The sequence below is a fragment of the Micropterus dolomieu genome, linkage group LG01 (assembly GCF_021292245.1).
Source record: "Micropterus dolomieu isolate WLL.071019.BEF.003 ecotype Adirondacks linkage group LG01, ASM2129224v1, whole genome shotgun sequence".
In the NCBI taxonomy this organism is placed as follows: Eukaryota; Metazoa; Chordata; class Actinopteri; order Centrarchiformes; family Centrarchidae; genus Micropterus; species Micropterus dolomieu.
Window position 1 is genome coordinate 17,463,608 of NC_060150.1, and position 21,095 is coordinate 17,484,702.

A 21,095-nucleotide genomic window follows, 5' to 3' on the forward strand; every position below is an offset into this window, starting at 1 on the left:
TTCTGGATTCATTTTTAAATATTTGTTATTCATCATGGTGTGAGGGTTAAAAGTCTAGAACAAATACAGGTGAAAAGATGAGGAATATGAGGAGGAGGTGTTGGGTTTCTTCTGAAATGAGACATAATAAGCAGCTGGTCCAGGGTCAACTCACTTTGATCAATTTGAAAACGTGAATTGACTGTATGTAATTAACATAATAATGAAAAGCAGAGGCTTCGTCCACAGTGGTTTCTGTATTAACTGGATATGAGAAGAGAAAGATTTCCAGCTTTTCTCGCTTTGGAGAGAATTTAAAGTGACTTGAGCCCGTTACTGCCAAGCAAACCTCACAGTTTCTTCTCTGTGAATAAACATGAAGCACTGAGGGTTTGGTATTCTGTAATTTGGCTACTTTTATTCGAGCAGGGTCATTTTCAAGAGAAATTACAAATTAAGAATTCAATAATACTTTTACAAAGACATTTCAGGAAAGATTCTTCTTCAGTCATGATATCATACATAGTATTTAACAGTCCCTCTTCATTTTTTTAGCTTAAAAAAAGAAACAAAGATGAAGAAAGTGGAATTTTTTCAGTCGAAAATACAGTGTTTTCACAATTGTATAAAAGTTCCCAAATTTGGAATTTTCCAGTAACTGGAAAATAAAGGAAATAAAATAAAATAAGATTAAACTTCGCATTTCACAATGTTTCAAAACACAATAAATGCTCTCTTTACGTAAAATTTGCCCCTATGATCGACACCATGTTCATTTTTACTAAAATATATCTATATATTGAAGAACTATTGTACTGTACACAACAGTATGAAATAAATAAAATTAGGAAATATAAAATGGGCCACATAAATAATGGTTTTTTTTTTTTTCAACCTACAAATAAAATGAATGCAATTTGCTGTTTCCAAAAAAATGGTTTGGTGTAATACTGACAAAGTTAAAAGAAAAGAAACTGAGAAAACATTGCACAACATAATGTAAACTAAGGAACTGCTGCCTATAAGTCTTAATACTGACACGGATGCTTCAAAGAACAACGGTGAACCATTTCATAATACTGAAGCTGGTGAGAAAAATTAACCTTCCGTTTACACAATACGAGGGTGGCACTTGCAGAAAACACACAGGTTAAAAGGTTTGCATATAAGGCTTATTTTTTCTTATCAAAAACACCTTACAAAGGCTTCGTCCTTCATTTTTTTCCCCCATACCATCTGTCCATAAACTGTATTTTCCCTTAAAACGAAGGTCTCTTTAAAACTTCATCCTCTTAAAAAATCCTCTAAGCTCCTTCATACAGTCTTTTGTTTAAATTCCTTCATATGAAGTTGATTCAAGAGGCCTAAAATAGTGTGGTGGAGATGTTTGTGGCCGGGCAACATGGCAAAACTAAAGACGACACTGTAGGTAGGTAGGTGATAACAAAGTTAATATCGAAGGACTGTAGTGCAGACACTACTGCTCTTTTCCAACACTGTATAAATATATACATAGGCAATACTTTTTATTATTTTTGTTCATGATTATAGAAGCGGAGTGCAATTTGTACAAGTCACTAGTTGTGCTATAAATACTATGGAACACAGGGGGTTTATTTGAGGAGGTTAGCACCACACATATTTTTAGGCCTTAGTACTGTACATTTTTTGAAATGTATTCATTTATTCATTGTTCGGTTTGCATAATGCAGCTTATTTCACAAACCCATGCCTCCCTTCCCTCAACGCTTCCTCCAGATAGATTTTTGAGTCCATGTCTTGTTCGGCGGACATCCCTCCACCCCCCCCCCCCCCCGAGGAGTCTGTCAAAGAAAGCTTCCCGGAAGCTTCAGGCACGTGCACGTACAGCTTAAAACACGGTGTTTTAAACTGAGCAGTAAGAATACTGAACCGAAAGAGAGAAACTTAAAACTCTTTAAGATGGGAAGCTTTTGAAATGTCATCGCCGATTACATGCCATCCTCCATCGTGTCCTCATGATCTGATTTGGTTTCCGTTTTGCCGTCCAGCGAGCTATCGTCCATCGAATGCTCTCCGTTCTCCTCCTCGTCCCTCAACGTGTCCGGGTCCGTGTCCATGCTCTTGCTTTCCTCCTCCTCTTCCTCAAACTCGTCGTCCCTCTGTCCCATCTTCGCATACGTTTCGTCCACTTCCTTCCGTCCCTCTCTGATCCCTCCGTTCATGGCGTCGTGCCTCAGGATGGCCTCGCGCTCCGCCAGCTCTGGGTAACCCTGAGGAGTCATGCCCTGCAAGTATGCCCGGCTCATCAGCAGCTCCGTGGGCTCCAGGTGGCCCTTCTCACGGGCCTCCCTCTCGGCCGCCTCCCTCTCCTCAGCCTCCCGCTTGCAGTAGGAGTAGCGGTGGTTCATGTGCTGCGAGTAGGAGCCTGAGTGGGAGAACCTCTTCCCACACTTGTCGCACTGGTAAGGTTTCTCCCCCGAGTGCAGTCTGGAGTGCTCGATGAGATGGTGTTTGTGTTTGAAGGCTTTCTTGCAGATCTGGCACTGGTGTGGCCTCTTGCCTGCGGAGACACAAAACAGAGAAAGGGGATGTGAGTCGCCTGCCTCACTTGTCCTGCTGCTACAGCAAATCACACAAGTCAGAAGAAAGCAAAACGTTGAGGAAAAACTCTGATGAATTGGATGGCATGAAGTAAAATGACATCACGGAGCATTAAATCCAACTTTGACATACGACTTACGGCTATTTGTTTATTCAAATTGCGAGCATGATGAGAAAGTGCGCTCGCATTCATGGGCCTACATTATGGAAATTCTCTCCCGTGGTTAAAGCATGGAGAAACTCAACCACAACTACTTATTTTAGGTCTCCGTGCCACACTGATGAATGCAACATAAATAAACTACTGCAAAGCAAACAAACAGTGAAGGCGCGACAAAGGAGTAAACAAATCCGAGATGGGCTGGGGGGAAGGGGTTGGCTCCGAGGGGTTACTCTGCTTATCTCGGAAAACAATTCAAGTTCATGGTAACGCCTGGCCCTCCATTAGGTTTTGGGCTGGGGCTCCTCTGTCTACCAAATGTGACGGGACGCTTTGGATGCCAAGGCAGAAATGAGAAACCCATGCTGGCCACAAGGGTAGGGTGAGATAGTTTTATGACACAGGGCCATAAACTGTCTGGCTAAATAAATGTCCTTCGGCTTGTTATGTGGCCACACGGCTGTTGTTACACTCTATTCCAAAACACTCCTCACCACCCTAAACCTCTTTACTCGGGAAGACCTAAAGCTACCTGCATCTTTTTAAAAGCTACTATTAATAACTTTCCAAACATCTAACTTTGGCCTGAAACACTTCTTTTTTTCATTCACTGCTGCTCAGCACGTGTGGAAATATGGCTGCCTGCCTCACACAAATCACATGACTCCCCTCTGACATTCAAGTCCACAAGCCAACAGGCTTTCATACTGCACTTCTGTCCAACATCTGGCCAGTTCCACTGCACTTCATTGCACTTCCGAGCCTCATAATATTGTTAGAAACAACACATAGCGACACAAACATGAAAGGGCCTCGTCCTGAGCAAGATGCAGGGGCGTTCCGGAGATAACACACCCTTTTTTAAAGAGTTCAGCGCACTGTTCTGATAGTGCACCCTCCCTTTTATGTCCGACCAGATAACATGAAAGCTGCATAAAGCACTGAGCGCTCTGCTACAGATAGCGGATAAAATAAATGATGCAACCTAGTGAAAGAGGATCTCTGTATAATAACTATAATGAAAGACTTGTTATCGGTGCTCTAAAGCTTCTGAGCACTACTCCGTTGATGTGATCTATCGCCAATAAGGGGGCGATAAAGGCATTAGGGGCCTTTTGCTGGCTTTATATATCTAGGTGAATTGATGTGTGTCTTTTAAGATAGCAAAATGGTTAATACAGCAGGATATGATTGGAAAATAAACAGTACAATCACTTGAAAAGATAGCTGATATCTCCCTTTCCTTGCCTACCTGCATTAATTACTGATTATACCTTTCCAAAAGGGCCGCTACATTGTTAAAAATCTCAAATAGCTCTTAATAGTTTAGAAAAGAAGACAACGAGCTTTAAACACATCCCAAGTTAACCCAAGTCAAACTTTCATATAAATCTACTCATTCGTTGGCATCTCAACCCTGTCAATGAAGAAGCAAGTTAGGTGTTGGTTTACATATACAACTTAAGGGTTAAACAGAGAAGAAGGAAAAAAGGGGTAACATAAAATAGATATATTCATACTGATAGGAATTGGAAACACAAACATTTAAAACATAAAAAAAGCATGGGGTTTAAAATAAGGGTCTAGAACAGTATATACCTGTGTGTTCATATTTGTGTCTTAGAAGGGAACTGCTCTTCTGGAATGTTTTGTCGCACAAGTCACACGCGTACATACCACTTTCGGTCTTCTTAATCTTCTTCCGCGACAGACAGGAGTCGGGGTCTGTCATGTCGTCCAGCCCTGACATGTAATCTGGTGTACCGTCGAGCAGGTCCCCCTTATAAAACAGAAGGGGAAAAAAGGACAAAAAAAATGAATGTGGTTAATAATAAGGGTTACGGTATATTTACTGTCATTATATAAGCTTAAGCTATGTACAAGCTAATAATGATTCTAGATGTCATTTCTTTAATTACATTTAGTGGATTTTGTTTATTTTGCCTAGAAAATATATAATCTCTTGGTATGTCTTCTCTTTACAGTAAGGTCATTTGTAGCTAAGTAACAACAAGATGTCTGTGTTCTTGTGCAAATTGCTAAATAATATCAACTGCTTCTTTAAAAATGTAAGTACTTTAGGGATTAATGTCATAATATTGCAATAATATGATGTGTAAGTGTGCAAAAGAAATTTCTTTTTAAATAAAAACACCTTAACGCTAAAAGAAAATTGCCTTCTGTGGCACTCACTAGATAAGGCAGTAAACTGAACGGTACCTCCCAAACAATCACACTAAGCTACATGTTCTCATGCATTTTTAATTACCAGCACATGCCAGCATTGATCTCTTATAAAACTTTCAGCTCTGGAGTAATATCACCCATCTATAACTGACATGCTCCCCATTATGAAACTTAGCCATAATGGTGTATTCAGTGCGGTCTAATTTTGTACAGGAGTGTTAATTCTGCACATTCCTTTAAAATTCTCTTTTATGATGAAGATTAGTCTTAAACATGAATTGATGAAGAACAATATTACAACATTAGAGGAAGCACATTGAGTCATTCTTGAAATTGCAAGCTCATATAATGATTAAAATCAGAAGGTGCACCTTAATGGCCAATAGTGAGCCGGGGACGCTTTCTTTAATGAATGTATGTGTGATAATGTGAGGACAACTCTGCACTATGTTTTAAGAAGGCACCACTATCACTCTGCAATCAATTTGAACTAAACGCCTGTAGCTGTATTTTTAAAATCTAATTTAATAACTTAGAATAGGAAACATTATTAATACTTTTTTTCATCAAAATGGTTCCCTCTATGTTAAACAGCCTTCAGCATTCAGTGGTAATGAACATGGAGACTGTGCATTATTAATCCACATGTAGAAGCTCATTTTGGCTTTGGCTCTCTTTAAAATGCAGCAAAGTTGCGATGGGGAATTTCAGAGAAGTGCACAGCTCCGGGGCTCACCTTTGTCATTTTTACAAAGGCCTTTCACCCATATTTAATAACAAAATATCTGAGTTCAGGCCAGCGCTGGAAGAGGGCTGGAGTAAGGAACATTAATGTATTCTACACACAGCAGAGGGTAAAATTTACAGTGTAGAGTGGTAAAAATTATGGCTTTCCAGAGATGATTTTAGGGCCAATATCGTTGCCGTTATTTATTTGAACCTGATGCTGTTTCATATTTTGTGCAAATGTTTTTTAGGCTTATTTAGGGAACACATTAAAACATTCAAAAACTGCACATATTCAAGGTCCTTTTTACCATTATTGGACAATAATAAAAAATCTAGAAATTGAAATCCAAAGTTAGAGGCTCAGCTGTAAAACTAAAAAAAAATCTTTTTTTCAAATAATGGATTGTACTCAATGACATGTCAGAAAATAGCTTCCTGGCCCCAATGTTGCATCTTCAAATAGCCTATTTTTTTACAACCAACAGTCCAAAACCCAAAGATATTTCATTTACAATAGTATAAATTAGAAAAGTAGCAAATCCTCACATTTGAGAGGCTGGACCCAGCAAATGATAAAAGACATTTTTACTAGATACATGACTAATATGATCGATCAATTAGCAAAACAGTTAATTAACAAGTAAAAACGCCTCATCCCCTCCTTTATTGACTGATATTAATTTAGTTATCATTACCAATATATCTATCTTGCTCTGTAAACATCTGAACCTCTAAAATTCCCCCTTTCCTCCATTTCACAATTTTTTTTTCCACCCCTGGGGTCATGTCACAGCTGTTTATCTCCTTTGCCAGTTCAGTCTACCTCAGGTGAGCGTTTCTCTCTCCTGAGTCTGAAGTCGTTTTTAATTAGTACAGAAATGAGTTCAGACCATTTTAGGGAATCTGAGTGAGCCTGGGGCTTTTACAAAACCACAGGTGGCTTATTTACCTGGAAACCTGGTTTCCGCTGGTACTTTCTCCTCTGCTGCATCTCGGCAAAGGTAGCTGCCCCTGCTGCGTAAGTGTAGGCCATGTGTGGTAGGAAGCCCATTTGATCCATGCCCGGATAGGGCCTAAGACCTGGTATGCTGGCCTGCATTGGGGGCATGAATGTGGCAGGTGGAAAAGCGCTCTGAGGTGGAAGTGACGTGTACAGGGGTTTGGCAGCAAACGGGTTGATGCCAAAAATGGGGCTAGTGCTTTTTTCAAGGTTTCCATTGTTGGTAGAGCCTGAGAAATCCTTCTTGAGATAGGCCAAGTTCAAAGGCTCTTCGAAGTGCTCTCGTGGAGAGGGGACACTGTTATGGTCAATGGTAATACTGTTGACTTTAGGTCTGCTTTTGACAGTCAGTGCATGCTTGGGTTCCTTCATTAGTCTTGGCAGAGAGAGGTCCAGAGGCTCAGCCTGCAGGTCTTCTGAAGTCAAGCTGTTTGGAGTGTAGGAGCTGCTGTGAGAGTTTTTGGAAGATGTGGAGGACAGATTTAGTGGGGAGGGGGTGTTGCTGCGGGAGTGGTCCAACTTTTCACCTGTGGGTTTGGCACTGCCGCTGAACTGGTGGTTTTTCAAATGTCTGAGCGAGTTGTCACAGTTGTTAACGTTGTTATGGAGCTCTGCTATGGAGGGGGATGTGATGCGGTCAGTAGATTTGAGTAGAGACACAGGTGACCTAGCTGCCATAGAGTCTTTTGGTGGAGTGTGGTGGTTATTTGTTCCGACAACCATATCCGTATTGTTCCTGTGCTCTAGTGGTGGGGTTCTGGTAGTGCCATACTGGTAGATCTTTCGCTGCTCGAACCACTCCTTGACAAATTCCTGAGGAAGGCCGACCGCTATGGAAATCTTGAGCAGCTCCTCCGAGTTGGGCTCCATGTTCATGGCAAAATATGCCTTCAGCACAGACATGTGGTCCCTGTAGGGGTTAAGGGGCCCATTGAGTACCTTATCAGACAACATGGAGGAAGACATGTGGGTGTTCTTCTCCATGTACATCCCTGGTTTGTTGGGCATCAAATTCTCACTGGGCTGCAACACGGCTTTGATCTCCTCATTCATTTTACACAGGTAGCGCTCATGCTGATGCAAAGGTATTGGCCCCGTGAAGGTTTCTTTGCAATATTGGCAAGCATAAGGTGTAAACATGTTATTTTCCTGCACCTTCTCATCCACACCTCCTTCATGCATGTGGTTGGGTTTCTCTCGTTTGATATTGCTAATCTGTCTCTTTGAGTCTGTTGTCAAGCTCTGGAGACAGGCTTTGGCTTCGTTCACTTTTTCTAATGTGTAGTCGATAATACTTTTGGTGGCGCCGTTGTGACTGACAAGTGGAAGCCCGACCTGATGCCCCCCTTGTGCCAGCGCTTGTTTCTGCTCTTCAACCTGGGACCCTAGCTCCTTCATGTAGGCCTTGAGTTTAGAGAGCTCCTCCGGCTTGCAGTCCATTTTCTGCCTGCACACCGTGTTGTCCACGATCTGGAGAACCTTCTGCACCTCGCTCAGGTTGTTCCCCAGTGGCCCTGGGTAGCACAGGAGCTGCGACTCAAGCCCGGCCATCCCGAGGTGCTGCAACGGGCTCTGGGCTGTCGAGTTGTGGTGGAGTCCCAGTGGGCTGTTCCCTCCCATGCCTCCATTCATAAACGGTCCAGGAGCACTGAATCCATGAGATGCCATCATCAGCTTGTAGTCGTTGAAGTCGAGTGGCTCTGTCTTGATGTTTAGGTGGCTGTTGTGTTCGGGGAGGCCGAGCGGCTTGCCGTTCTCTAGCTTCTGCCGCAGCTGGGTGATGGCGGAGTTGGTGGGCGAGGAGGAGGCAGAGGTAGGGGAGGAGCCTGTCTTCATGTTGCTGCGCATCCTGCCATTGACAGCTATCAGGCCAATGCACTTTTTGCTGCTTATGTGGGAACTGTAAGAGCCTGAATGGGAGAAGCGCTTCTTGCAGTTGGGGCACTCATATGGTTTTTCACCTGAAACCAAACATATAGCGTAAGATTGATGATATGCAAACAACATGCTGATATGAATAATCATCAAGTAGTAGTGATACAAACACGTAAATCAAGTGAAACTGTAACAAATTCAATTTATTACAGTAAGTGAAGTACTGCATGTTCCTAGAGGGCCTGTTATTTTATGTCATTACATACATTATTTATATGGTGTATTGTCTTCTGCTGTGCTATTACACTCCTTTAAATTGGCTAATTTCATAACAATATAATTATTAATTTATTTTTAAGTTGTCTTTTAATATCTGGCCACGTGCAACATATGAAAATTAGCCTTTGAGAGCTAACTGCCTCATTTAGTTTTTCTGTTGATCAATGGACATTGTGACAAACTAATAAATGAAATGAATTGTGCTGATATGCTTCACACACATACACATTTCTAAGCAAATATTGTACTTGGCAACTGGATTGATCCTTAACAGAGCAGAGTTCAGTATACATCAACAGCAAGAAGGGGCCAAAATAAACCGAAAGGAATTTCTGCAGATTCATCGTGTTCTTAAATCATGGTTATGAATATTCAAAGAGCAGGGCAGCATTCCTGTAGCTACTCACCGCTATGAATCCGGAGGTGTTCCTTCAGATGGTGCTTGTATTTGAAGGCCTTGCCACACTCGGTGCATTTGAACTTGCGGTTGCCGGCCGCTTGGTTGAGCAGTTGATGCTGTGTGTGTGTGTGTGTGAGAGAGAGAGAGAGAGAGAGAGAGAGAGAGAGAGATTAACGTTAAAAAAAGCACCAACATCGTGGAGGTGAGAGTTCAGTAAATAATCACAATCGGTCGGCATGACAACAAGCAAAAAGCCAAACGGCTCCTGTCGCCAATGAAGCATCTTGGCTTTCTACTCCCACCTCCGTTGAGCGATTACAGGCAGCGGCGATAACAGAGAGAATCACATACCTTTTAATTTCCTGGCTTCTCAGCCAAAGGAGGCATGCCTTTAGAAATTGGCAGCACAGAAAATAGAATAAATGAAAACAGTCTTTTTTAGAGGGTTTCTGCTTCATTAGAACCGCTGATCTGATCTACTTTTCATTAATTTGGGCCTAATCAGTCTGAAAGGTATTCAGAGTAATCTGTGAGCTCTTTCACCCTGCGTACCTGTATTCACGCCATTTGAATTACACTTTGTACTTTTTCAGAATAGTTTCAAATGTCATAAAGTAATTGTTCTTTTTTTTTTTTTTTAAACCCTGAGTGTCTCTTTAATAATCTTAGGATACAGAACAGAGCACATAGGCCCTGCCTTGATTCACTGTTCAAAGGTAAACATCAGTTGCAATCCATCAAATTTGCAATTCAAACAAGGCCTGTTCTCTGAAAAGAAAAAAAAAATCAAAAATTAATGCCCAGCGACAACAACAACACTGGGTGTATAAACCTGGCTCGTCACTCACGAAACAATTCATTCCAAGTGGGAGTTTAGGACGTTAAATGGTTAGTAAATTTAAAAAAAGACACATTTTCTCTGAGCACGCTGGGGGGAAAAACACAGCGACTCCCTCCTCCCAGTTCAGCCTTGACAAATGCTGGGGTGTGTGCTGACTCTACCCACATTCCTGGGGAGACAGATGGTGGCGCACAGGACACTGGGAGGACTGGGAGGAATTGTTCAAACAGCCCCAACCTTCAAAGATCAAGCAGGGAGAGTCAGGGGCCCCGCCAAGCGCCGGAGAGGGACCCCACCGCTCGTATGTTGCTGAGTTGCATAAACAAACAGCAACAGCTGCTTCGTTGCCTGCGCCCCCACCTCCACCACCACCATCCCTTTACTTCTCCCCTGAGGATCCCTGCCCGGTAAAGTTTAGTCTCGCCACCACTGCTAATAAGGCACAATCGCTGTGTGCTCTTAATTGTGAATGGCACCGGCAAAATGCTCCATCTCTCCTTCATGGATCGTTGTCGGTGTGAACGCCACCACTGCTGGTTGTGGGCGGGGATCCAACTGGATGTTTGCATATGTATAACCTCTAATTACTCATATTTTGGCTAATTGGTTAAGAGGAGGAGGAGTATTAAGGCTTGTAAACATACAGAACAGAACAGCACAGCACATGTTTACCTATCAGGACATTATTCTTTATGTTAATCTGATTGCTCTAGAGTCCTCCTGAGATAGTTGTTAATTGCCAAATGTACATTTTCATATGAATACATGTTCATTTAGATCTTCACGTGAGGGACGTGATACATTTTATGTTTGTGGATTGTCTTGAATAAACAGAGAAAAAGGAGCTTGGAGCTTAGCATGAGCAGCGACAGATACCATGACTGGAAAGACAAAGAAAAGAGCGCCTCCTACAGTGAACCTAACTGCATCCACATAAATATCAGACGAGTAAGACATCACCTCAATCTCATCCTGAGGATTACCACTTCAACAATTCAGCTAATTTACAAATCAAGATAACCGGCTTTGTGGAAGGACCTGCAGTGCTTGAATAGGAGTCTTTGGCCATTGACTCGACTCTGGAGGGGAGCAGCAACAGCATTGTAATATGAGGATTGGAACAGCGACTCACTCGGCCGGCCCATCTGCTCACGTTTACACCCAGCTGGTAGATCAGGTGAAAGTGCTGGCTGCTGATATCTGATCAAATCAGCCACAGTCTGAGCCTGTCATTCTCACTTCAGAGAGCACAACACAACACCCACGACCTGGGACTGAACACCGCAAAGCATCAGGGTACATGATCTCATGTGTGATTGGTTGGATGGAAGATTTTTTTTAATAACGCTACTGTACATTACAAGCTCTGGTTTTGGTGAAGGAAGTTAATAGATATCAAAGAACACAAATGACACTAATTATTTTCCCCCTTTTTTAAAGGCCACATACACAGCTAATCCATTAGTGCTGTAGTGATTCTTTATGGTAACAAACAACCTGCAGTCAGAATGCAAACTAATATGTAAAAGACATATTACAAGAGAACAAGAAATGTAATAATTTTTATTTTCTTAATCTAATTTTGTCCTCTTTTGCTTTTAGGTCTTCTTAGCATAAAGTTCCTAAACAAGAGACTATCACATTTGTGTGTATCTAAATCACATAATTACCTTTTAGAGATGAATTGCAGATATTTAAACTGTTGCATTATTTTAAACAAATTCCTCACTCATAATCATCTTTCGAAGCACAAATACACACTCCATCTACTTGAAAATTTACTGCACCAATTTTAGTTCACTGAGAAGTTATAATTATCCCCCAATGTGTGAAAACTCTGAAAGCATGCAATGTATTTTTTTGCCACAATCTATCTCACCCCACATCAAAAACTTAAAGCTGACAAGCGGGTTAAACACCCATGACTGCTGGATGTGTTTTCACCTCGCAGGACTTTAAGGTGATTCATGCTAACTGCCAGCAGATTCACATTATATTTCAGACGTATAGGATATAAATCGCATAAGAAAATTCAAGTATACACAGATGTTTATGCAGTGCATGAAATTAGAAGTGGGGGGGAGTGGCGGGGTTTGATGGAGTACTACTACTGCAGGCTGCACCAGAAGAACATTAAAGGCCAAGAGTGAAGTGAAGTTAAGGAGCTGATAAAATTTTCTAAATTGGAAATCCACACAATCATTCGATCGTGAACACGAGACTGGAAAATCATATCAGGGAGGGCCATCAAAAAACCATTTAGGACCTCAATTAAAGTTATTACCATTAAAGGATCTGCATCTTCAAAATGCCATGAAAAATTAATAATGATTGCCAATCAGAAAAAATGATCTCTCTTCTCGGAGGGATCAGAGCACATTAGAAATGAGATAGGGGACAGAGAGAGGGGGAAGAGAAAAAACAGAAAGAGAAGGGACGGATGATGAAGAAGAAATAAATTCAAATCCCCCTAACCTGATCCCTTGCAGGCTTGTGTGTGGCCATATGCCGCTCAAGCTGAGTGCGGTAAGCAAACGTGTAGTTGCACAGGGGGCAGGCGAAGTTCTCCTCGTTCTTCTCATGGCGGTACTTGATGTGCTCCTTCAGAGATGTCAAACGCTTGTAGCCCCGGTCGCAGTAGGGGCAGGTCAACAGTTGGGCGAAGGCATCTGGCGTTCCAGGTGGCAGGTCTGCACAGGAGACAGCGGGACGGGGGGGGAGGGGGGGAGGAAAAGTGGGCCAAAAGGTCAGCGAATCAATGGCAGCTAACGGGCGGGCTGCCCAGGAGTGGTATGGGAGTTATCTCTGCAATCTGCTCCACATGAGAGCCACAGTGTCAGGCTGGCATCCGCTGCACTACGACCTCCCCCCGACTCTTCACACACACACACACACACACACACACACACACACACACGCGTACTGTTTTACAGACAGCACTTACTCTCTACTCTCACTCCATTTCCCTTACCTAGTAAAAAACAAGCTAAAATCATGCACACACATAATTTCCCATACCTTCCTAATTGCTTTAAACAGGTCTCAGTTTTTAATGCTATTCCCACTTTCACGTTCATCATGTCTGCAGCATGAATCATGAGCCCATTTCAATTCATCCCCCCCACCCTCACTCTGGTTCTTTCCCTCCGGGGAGCTTCAGAGGTGCACTATCTGATTTCAAGCTCCTGCCCAGCTGTTGCTTAAGACTGTAGGTAAACACCAAGGCATCCGGTGAATCTGTGGGACCAACAGCTGCCCAGCCGTGTCAGCGGGAAGAGCTGCAGCTCTGTCCAGACTCTTTCTTTCTTTTTTAAACCTTTGGTGGTACAAGGGAGTTTAGTTGAGCAAGCATGCTCTGCTACTGCAACATTCATGCAACAGGAGGAGGCCAAATTTAATATCCACCCTGATTTTTAAAATATTATATTAAAAGCATAGTACAGAATCATTATCTTAATCTCTCGGTGCTGGGTTTCATTTTAAAATTGTAAATACTGGCGTCAATGCAGGACCTGAGAGAAAACATTTCCAGGACTTAAATAATTTTTGTAATTTTTCTTTTACACATGACTGTGTTACTTTTAATTTTGTCCTGTTAAAATTTACAAGCGTATTTAATAAATAATAAATTGTGACCTGCCTCAATTCAACACACTCAGGGGTTTTGCTGCGACAGCCTTTCAAAGTTAAGTTGAAAGGTATGAACAGTAGCTTATGGTGGCTAATGCTAGCAAAACTTTAGATAGCTATTGCTGTGTAACTGACATTTCTGACTCACCTCTACTTGTAGTATTGTTACGCTACATTAAACCATTTACTGTTATCCTGTTGCTGGGCATAGAGGTCGTTGTACTTTGAAAGTATCAAAGTCTTTTTTAAAATTAAGTCTAAAATTAGCAACATTCCCCTATTTCCTCAATTAGATGAGCAAGAACCCATCAGAGAAAAGGTAAGCATAAAATGTGTTAGCTTGATGCTAAAGACATTTAGGTTGGTACTCAAAAGGTTTTCAGGTCCAATACCCAGCCCTACTCTAATAAATGTGTTGGAACCTGTCCTGATTAACACCTTATTAAGATATTTAGTTCTAAATCTTAAAAATATGCTGGTAGCATCTTAAATTCTAACATGTTTAATCTCAGTTTAGTCTGGTTATCAACTTGAATCAAAATGTTAAAAGAAACTTGTACCTTCCTTGTGCCTTGTTTTATGGGCACCTCAACACCCTACTCTTTTCCTTCCCTAACATATCTCTGGTCTCTCTGAGGAGTTGAACCAGAAAGTCTCCGAGTAAAAAAACCCTTAAACTTTCACTTTTGACCCTTCCCACCAACCCCTGACCGGATTCGTACCGTTTTCCTCTGGACCAGTGGCCTCCGGTGTGCCGAGGCGGGACAGCTCCTCTGGGGCTTCTGGGTAGATGATGGCAGTGTCGCCCCGCTGTAGGTACTCGGCGATGCTCACCACGTGACTGTCGCCGTCGACCAGCTTCCGCTTGGTGAAGAAATCCTCAAACTCTGAAGTGCAATCGACGCTCTTAACTGAAGGGGAGGAAGAGAGAGAGGAAGAGAGAGGGTGAAGGAGGAGACCAATACACGGAGAGGGGGAGTAATAAATTGGATTCATTTCTTCCCCTGAGAAATGTCTTACAGAAGGATATTGGGAACATCTTGGTGGAAATGCGATGAAGACAGCCACCCTAAAACATTACAGCCGTGCTTTGGGGAGAATTCATCTAAATTACTGGGTTTGCTTGTCACGCCATGCCGGCTAAAATAAGAATTGTAACTTAATCCGGCCAAAAGTCAGAGATAAACGTGCTACCATGAGCTGCTGTGGAACAACGTGCAAAAAAACTTAACTGACCTAATTTACTCATGACATAAAATCAGATTTTGAATTTAGGACTGTAAAATAAAAAAGGAAAACACATATACATACATCCAGACACAAGCCTGGCAGCAACAGAGCCACGTTTCTTTGTATCGACTTTCACATATAAGGTCAATCAAGAGACTGTGGCTTTTGTTGATTCTGTGTTGAACAGATTGCCGGGGCCAAACCACAAACCAGCGCGAAAAAAAAAGAAGAGGAAAAAAAGAAAGACATGCTTTGCCATAGTAGCTGAGCAGAATGTATCTTAAGCCAGCCAAAGTGCTGAGGCCACACAATGCGTTTTCTCAAATTATTTCCCAGTCCCTTCTCTTCAGGGAAACTCTTAAGCTGCAGTGTGGAGATAGCTGCCTCCAAAAACAAACCGGAGCTAAGAGAAATCAGCAGCCTTCATTAGTCAAGGGGATGGCCGACTTTCAAACACACACACACACACACACACATTCGCAAACTCACACACAATGTTTACAACCTGAAGAAATTCTGGAGGCTGCTTGGCTATGTCGAACCAAAAACCGAGTGACGTCTCATCAGACTTCACCCCCTGTTAATTAGGCTTTTAGACTGTGAGCCAAGGTGAGGTTTAAAGAGTGATTTGTTAGGCCGTGATGACTTTGCAGTCCAATTTGCGAAAGGTCAAGGTAGTGGATATTTGGTTGTCAAAAATGGCACCGAAATGTCATCGGTGCCAATGGATCGCTTTTGATAACCGTGATAGCATAATACAGTGTTCTCATTAGATGATTTTTTTTTGTGGCTTTTGAATACTGCAAAGCTAATTGTCAGAGACTGCTATTTAAGATTGACTGATGATTGACCAGTGTGACTTGCACAATCGGTGCAATCGGTTTCTGGACCAAAACCTAAAAACCTTCAATGTAATGAAATGTTGTTTATTTTATGTTTCATCTTGAGTCATTGCGAGCTACCAAACTTCTCTATTTTACAACTGAACTAAAATGAGTACTTATTCATGTTAGCTTTTTTCAGTTGTTTTGGATTAAAAATATAAATGTAAAACGTTTCTTTAAGGAGAAACAACCCAATTTCCTTCCAGTGAAGGAGGAAATCACCTGGATCAAAGTGTGCTTTGGTACCGGGACGTGATCAAACTGCTCATGTCTTTAAATGAAATCATATGTGATCTAGTGGCAGGGAGCTTCCACAGCCGTGCCACAGTATTGTTTCCAAAACTCCTTTAAGCAGTCAAAATGGAAAACATTTGCTGTGCTCGAAGTTTCAGAACGGAGAGAGAGAAAAAAGTGAGGAAGAAAACACCAGGACGAGCAGAGAGTAATAGTAATTAAAGCTGAAGGCTGGGTTTTGAGGCAGGGCTGCGTGGCGTTCTGTGGGGTGAGTTTGGTTTACCGTAACAGCATCCAGTGCCAATTGTCAGGGTGGCCAGGATGATATCATGGAATGGAGGGGAGTGTGGCGGCAAATCAGCTTTGGTGGCTTAATGAAAAATGGCAGGTAGGGTTCGGTTCCACCAGGAGTAGGCAACGGGACACAAACACGCAGTAAGACTCACTTAGCTAACCAGGAAGGCTAAAAATCATTTAATCAAAGGTTCTAAAAATTAGAATCACTTTAGCTGCCTACAAACATACAGGGCTTTGTGTTTCCCTTTAATTACAGCTCACAGTTTGTGTATGTAATTGTTTTGTTGTTGTTATTTTAAAGAAGTGGTTGCCAGCTTGGGGGTCCTGACCCCCAAAGGGCCACAAGATAAATCTAAGGGGTCACAAGATTATTAACAGAATAAGAAATAATTGACCCTATAATAACCACCAGCAAATCTAAACTTATCCTGAAAATTAGACCTTTTAAATGAATGTGCATGTAAAGTATTCAAAGATTTATTACATAGCCAGACTGCTTTGAATGTAGGCAGACGCCATGTTTTTACGGTTTCTGTACTTTGGCCTGGATTACTTGTACGACATGGCACGCTATGTCAAAATATCCACTATGCCAGAAATAGTCTAACTTATCATTATCAATATATTACACATTTATACCCATGTAACTTTCCATTGTACTAGAAAAAAAATTTGACCAGGAAAAGATATTTTGGTTGATTTGGTCACAAAATATGCTAAAACAACCTTTGGCGAGAGGTTGCAGTAGACACTGCTAAGCTTTAAGGGGTCAACCAGCCAATTATAGCATGTCACAATGTAGGCAACAGGGACAAAAAGTAAAATACACTGCAAGGAAAATGAGCAATACACTATAAACTATAAAAAACATCTTCAGTTAACTCACCTGTACCGTTTCCAACCGCCTGCAAAGTGGCATCAGGCCCCAGGGTGTCAAAGTCATCTTTTATTTCATCTGCACAGAAACGGAGAAGAAGACAAAAGAGGGTGTGTGGGGAGAGAAGGAGGGGTGAGTACCTCGTGTACCATCCAAACCAACAAATGCTGACAATGAGGCCTTTAAGAAGAAGGTATGGAGAAAGCAATAAAGGCACCGCTGTGCATCGCAGCGCGCCACAGCTTTGTTCGGCATGCTTAATGAATGCTATCATCGGGGCCAGACAGTGACTTATTTACCTTTAACATGACAACAAGCGGCGGGGGAGGCAAAGAAAGCTTCAATCGCCAAACAGAGCGATTAAATACAACACGGAGCACATCCACCTGAGCAATCATAGAGCTCCAGCCAACACGCAGGCTGAGCTTATTACTCCCTGGCTGTGACGCCGCTGCAATCCTCTGCATGCAGGATCACGCTTGTTTTATCATATGTCATTTGGTGGATGCTTTTATCCAAAGCTGCTTGGAGTATTGTGAGCGCACACATTTTTTTGATTTGCCACAAGCCCTGGCAGAGAGTTAGTGCCTTGCTACTAACTAAAAAGAATACAACCCTTAACCACAAATTAAGAGTTTTAGTTGCACAAACATTTCTCAGGGGCAGAGCTGCTCTGGAGGCAGAAATAACCTCATTGGTTGGGGTAAACCTCAGGTGGGTGGAGACAAAGAATTAATGTTCTCTGGTAAAGTATGTTAGACTGAAGCCCAATGAAACGGACATCATTTAAAGCAGAAGGCAGCGATTATTTCAAAGACTTAGATTTATGATGCGTAAGGGAGCATTTGAACCGTAAAAAGATGAAATCACTTGTTAGAACTTTTAAAAATGCTATTATCCAGTAGGCATTGCTTTGGTAACTTTTATGGACTTCTAGTACTATGAAAATGAACATGAATATAAATATGTTATATATGTATTGATGGATTAGACTCATCTCAAGGATCACTGGGGTCATTTTCAAAAAGAATGCCCTGGCATATGTAGCCAGCTTAAACTGGAAAATTACATACTCTACTGGTTGAGAACCACCTATCTAGATGCCTAGATATCTTTTAAATCAACAAATCAATACTTTTGAGCAGTTTCAATTTTTTTTCTTTTTGGTTCCACTCACTGAGATTTGACAGAACAGGTCCTTACTGCCCATCAAGATAATGGCACCCAGCGCAGACGGACAGATATTGTCCTGGCACAGGTGAGGCGGCTGTAAATAACCGGTGGATTGACAGGCTCATAAACAAACCCTCTTCTGATAAATGAATCCCTTCACGGTCGACAGGAGGACACTGACTGGACAATCAGCTTAAGGAGTCCCTGGTCCCTCCTTCCTGCCTCGTCTGTAAAAATTAAATCAAGGTGCTTCCGAGAACATGGGGGCTTTGTATAAAAAAAAAAGGAACAAAAAACCTGCATTGTGCGCCTTACACACATCTGTTCTTGCTCTGCTGCTCCTGCAAGGACGTTACAAGTGTTGCATTGTGAAGATTTTTTTTAAGCTGTATCTGACTCTCCCATGGCTATTAAACCAGGATGAGCATACATTAGAGAAACCTGGCTGAGATATGACAGGAAAGGTGGTGGGTGTATTGTTGATAATAATGTTATCCTGCTTACATTACACTGCACAAAAGCCAGAAGCAAAACGATTTTTTATTTTTAGTTGAAAACAATGGGCTTAATAGTTGTGGAATGCTTTCTAAGGCTCGCAATTCTGGGCTTTCTTGAAATGAAAGATTTGGCTTCTGCGGCAAAATGATAAATACCCCTGTCAATGGCTTCAGAGAATAATGACAGACTCTTTTGGAGGGGTATGTCCTACTTTAACTTTCCCCTTGCTAGGATTTCTTTTCCCGTCTTCTTTTTTTTCTCGTGTACATTTGATTGCACGTCTGCCAAATAGCATCAAAACCACAGTTGCAGTTTGAGAAAATAAATGGGTTTCAACAACAACATAAATTAAGCTATGACAAAACAAAACAGATTTTTAAAAAAAACCTCCACCACCGATTAAAATATACCCACAAGTATCAGATATCAGCATGTATGAAAACCTCCCCCCTTTGGCGCTGAACACGGTCAAAACTCCCTCACATTGCTGTGTCCTCGTAGGCACCATGTTTGCTTTGGGTAATCAAATTTGGCTGCATACTTTTGATCTGACGCAAGGGGATAACCAGTGGGATTTGCTGGCCCTCCACTCTCCCCTATTTACCTTGGAAAACTTTTGTTATCTGTGGTTTGAAGGGAGGGACGGCTGCTTCCAGTAGGAGGTAGGCTAATACCACGAACACCTCACTGCTACGGCCTCTGGCACACATACATACATAAATCCATGCCAGTCCTGGGCTACATTCAAATGGGACAAAGTGTCATTGTAATGACTTGGGTGCCCTGTCGTTCTATAGTAAGAAAAGGAACTAACATTGCTATTGCAGAGCCTTTACATGACACAACCAATTCCATGGCTTTATAACTTTGAGGATCTAAAATTCTAACAACATATAAAAAAGGCAAAAGTAATGTAAAAAACAAAGGGAAAAAAAGAGGGATATGATTTGCCTCTATCACTTATGCCACAAACATGTGCCTATTTTTGGTAGTGGAAAGCATTTTGGTTGAAACTGTCCACCAAAAGCTGGAAAAGTGTGTTTTGTCAGTAGTAAATTACAGAAGACCTAAGGCGGTAAGGTACACACCTCCTTGAAGAGCGATGTTGAGGTTTGAGAGCCGACTCTGGACTCAGGAGGAGGCCAGAATACCTTGGCCTGACCATAATTCCCCCTATTTTCATAGCAGCTCTGATGCTGTTTATTTTGAAAACATTCCTTTTTTTATGGCCGGTCACCACAGTCGCAGGCGCTTTAAAGTTCTGCCTCCGTGCATTTAGCCTCATTTATCTTGAGTCTGTCTCGTATGCACACAATAGCTTCAGAATCTCAGACACAAAACAAGATTGGATTTAAACAGTTTTTTTTTAAAGCTGATGTTGTAAATAATTTTGTGTAAGTGTTCCGTCCCTTCAAATTTGAGCATTTTAAAGCCAAAGGATAGTGTCCTCCTCTGAATTTTATTCTTGGCAGGATGGCAAAGCATCTGAAACACTGCACTCGACTGAAAAACATGGGGAACTCCTGGATGCAGTAGGTGTTTAAATGACAAATTAATAGCTCTAGAACTTGATAAATGTGCAAAGAAAACAAGAACCACTGTTTTATCAAAAACAGAAGGCCAAATTTGGCAAAAAATGTCATAAAACAGAAATTAATGTGTCTTGAGGATGGAGCGTCTATAACCAGCAAACATAAGGGGAAATGTGGGATTTCTACAGCCTGTGATTGTGATGCAATGTTAAGTCAGAAATCCTCCTGACGCCCTTGAGAAGAGTTTAAAAAGGGCAAAGGGAGATCGCAGGTGATTTATTTGAAAATGTCTGTCAGTGATAATGATGTCATGGTTTCCAGCACATCGCGTCCAGCCTCACTGTGGGATGAAGGAATGTCAAGGACAACGCCAGACACAAGACTCTGATTGTGCCCTGAAATCAGAACAGGCTTGGCGATAAACTTTTTTTCGCTTTCTTTCTTACATGCAGTGGTTATGTCTCAGGACATTATCTAGGTGGTGTTGTGCTATAGCTAAAGACAATTTTAAAACATCAAAATACATTAAATGAATCCTTAGAGGGTCTATTTTTGTTTCTGGGCAAAATTTGGCAACACTTTTTTGGGCTTTTACTGCAATTCCCAAACTTCTTAAGACCTACAATCTGTTACATTCACTCACACATCCAAGACCTGTTTAAAACCCTTGATAGTCCGAGTGGGGGGGGGGGGGGGGGGGGGGGCTA

The 21,095-nt window shown here is 41.8% G+C and overlaps 1 protein-coding gene across 5 annotated transcripts in view; it reads right to left on the reverse strand.

Moving 5' to 3' along the window:
* Nucleotides 1-370: 370 nt before the first annotated feature.
* The window catches only part of zeb2b (zinc finger E-box binding homeobox 2b), a 90,734-nt gene continuing 70,009 nt past the window's right edge, over nucleotides 371-21,095 (reverse strand). For 3 of the 5 annotated variants that reach the window (XM_046060481.1, XM_046060473.1, XM_046060499.1), the window contains 7 exons: nucleotides 17,195-17,263; nucleotides 14,386-14,574; nucleotides 12,509-12,723; nucleotides 9,200-9,308; nucleotides 6,588-8,599; nucleotides 4,322-4,502; nucleotides 371-2,521 (listed from right to left, as the gene is read on the reverse strand). In XM_046060481.1, the coding sequence (XP_045916437.1) occupies nucleotides 1,950-2,521; nucleotides 4,322-4,502; nucleotides 6,588-8,599; nucleotides 9,200-9,308; nucleotides 12,509-12,723; nucleotides 14,386-14,574; nucleotides 17,195-17,263 (3,347 nt within the window). In that variant the 3' untranslated portion in view covers nucleotides 371-1,949. The remainder of the gene's footprint in view (nucleotides 2,522-4,321; nucleotides 4,503-6,587; nucleotides 8,600-9,199; nucleotides 9,309-12,508; nucleotides 12,724-14,385; nucleotides 14,575-17,194; nucleotides 17,264-21,095) is intronic. The other 2 variants (XM_046060489.1, XM_046060510.1) reach the window with 1 other exon arrangement.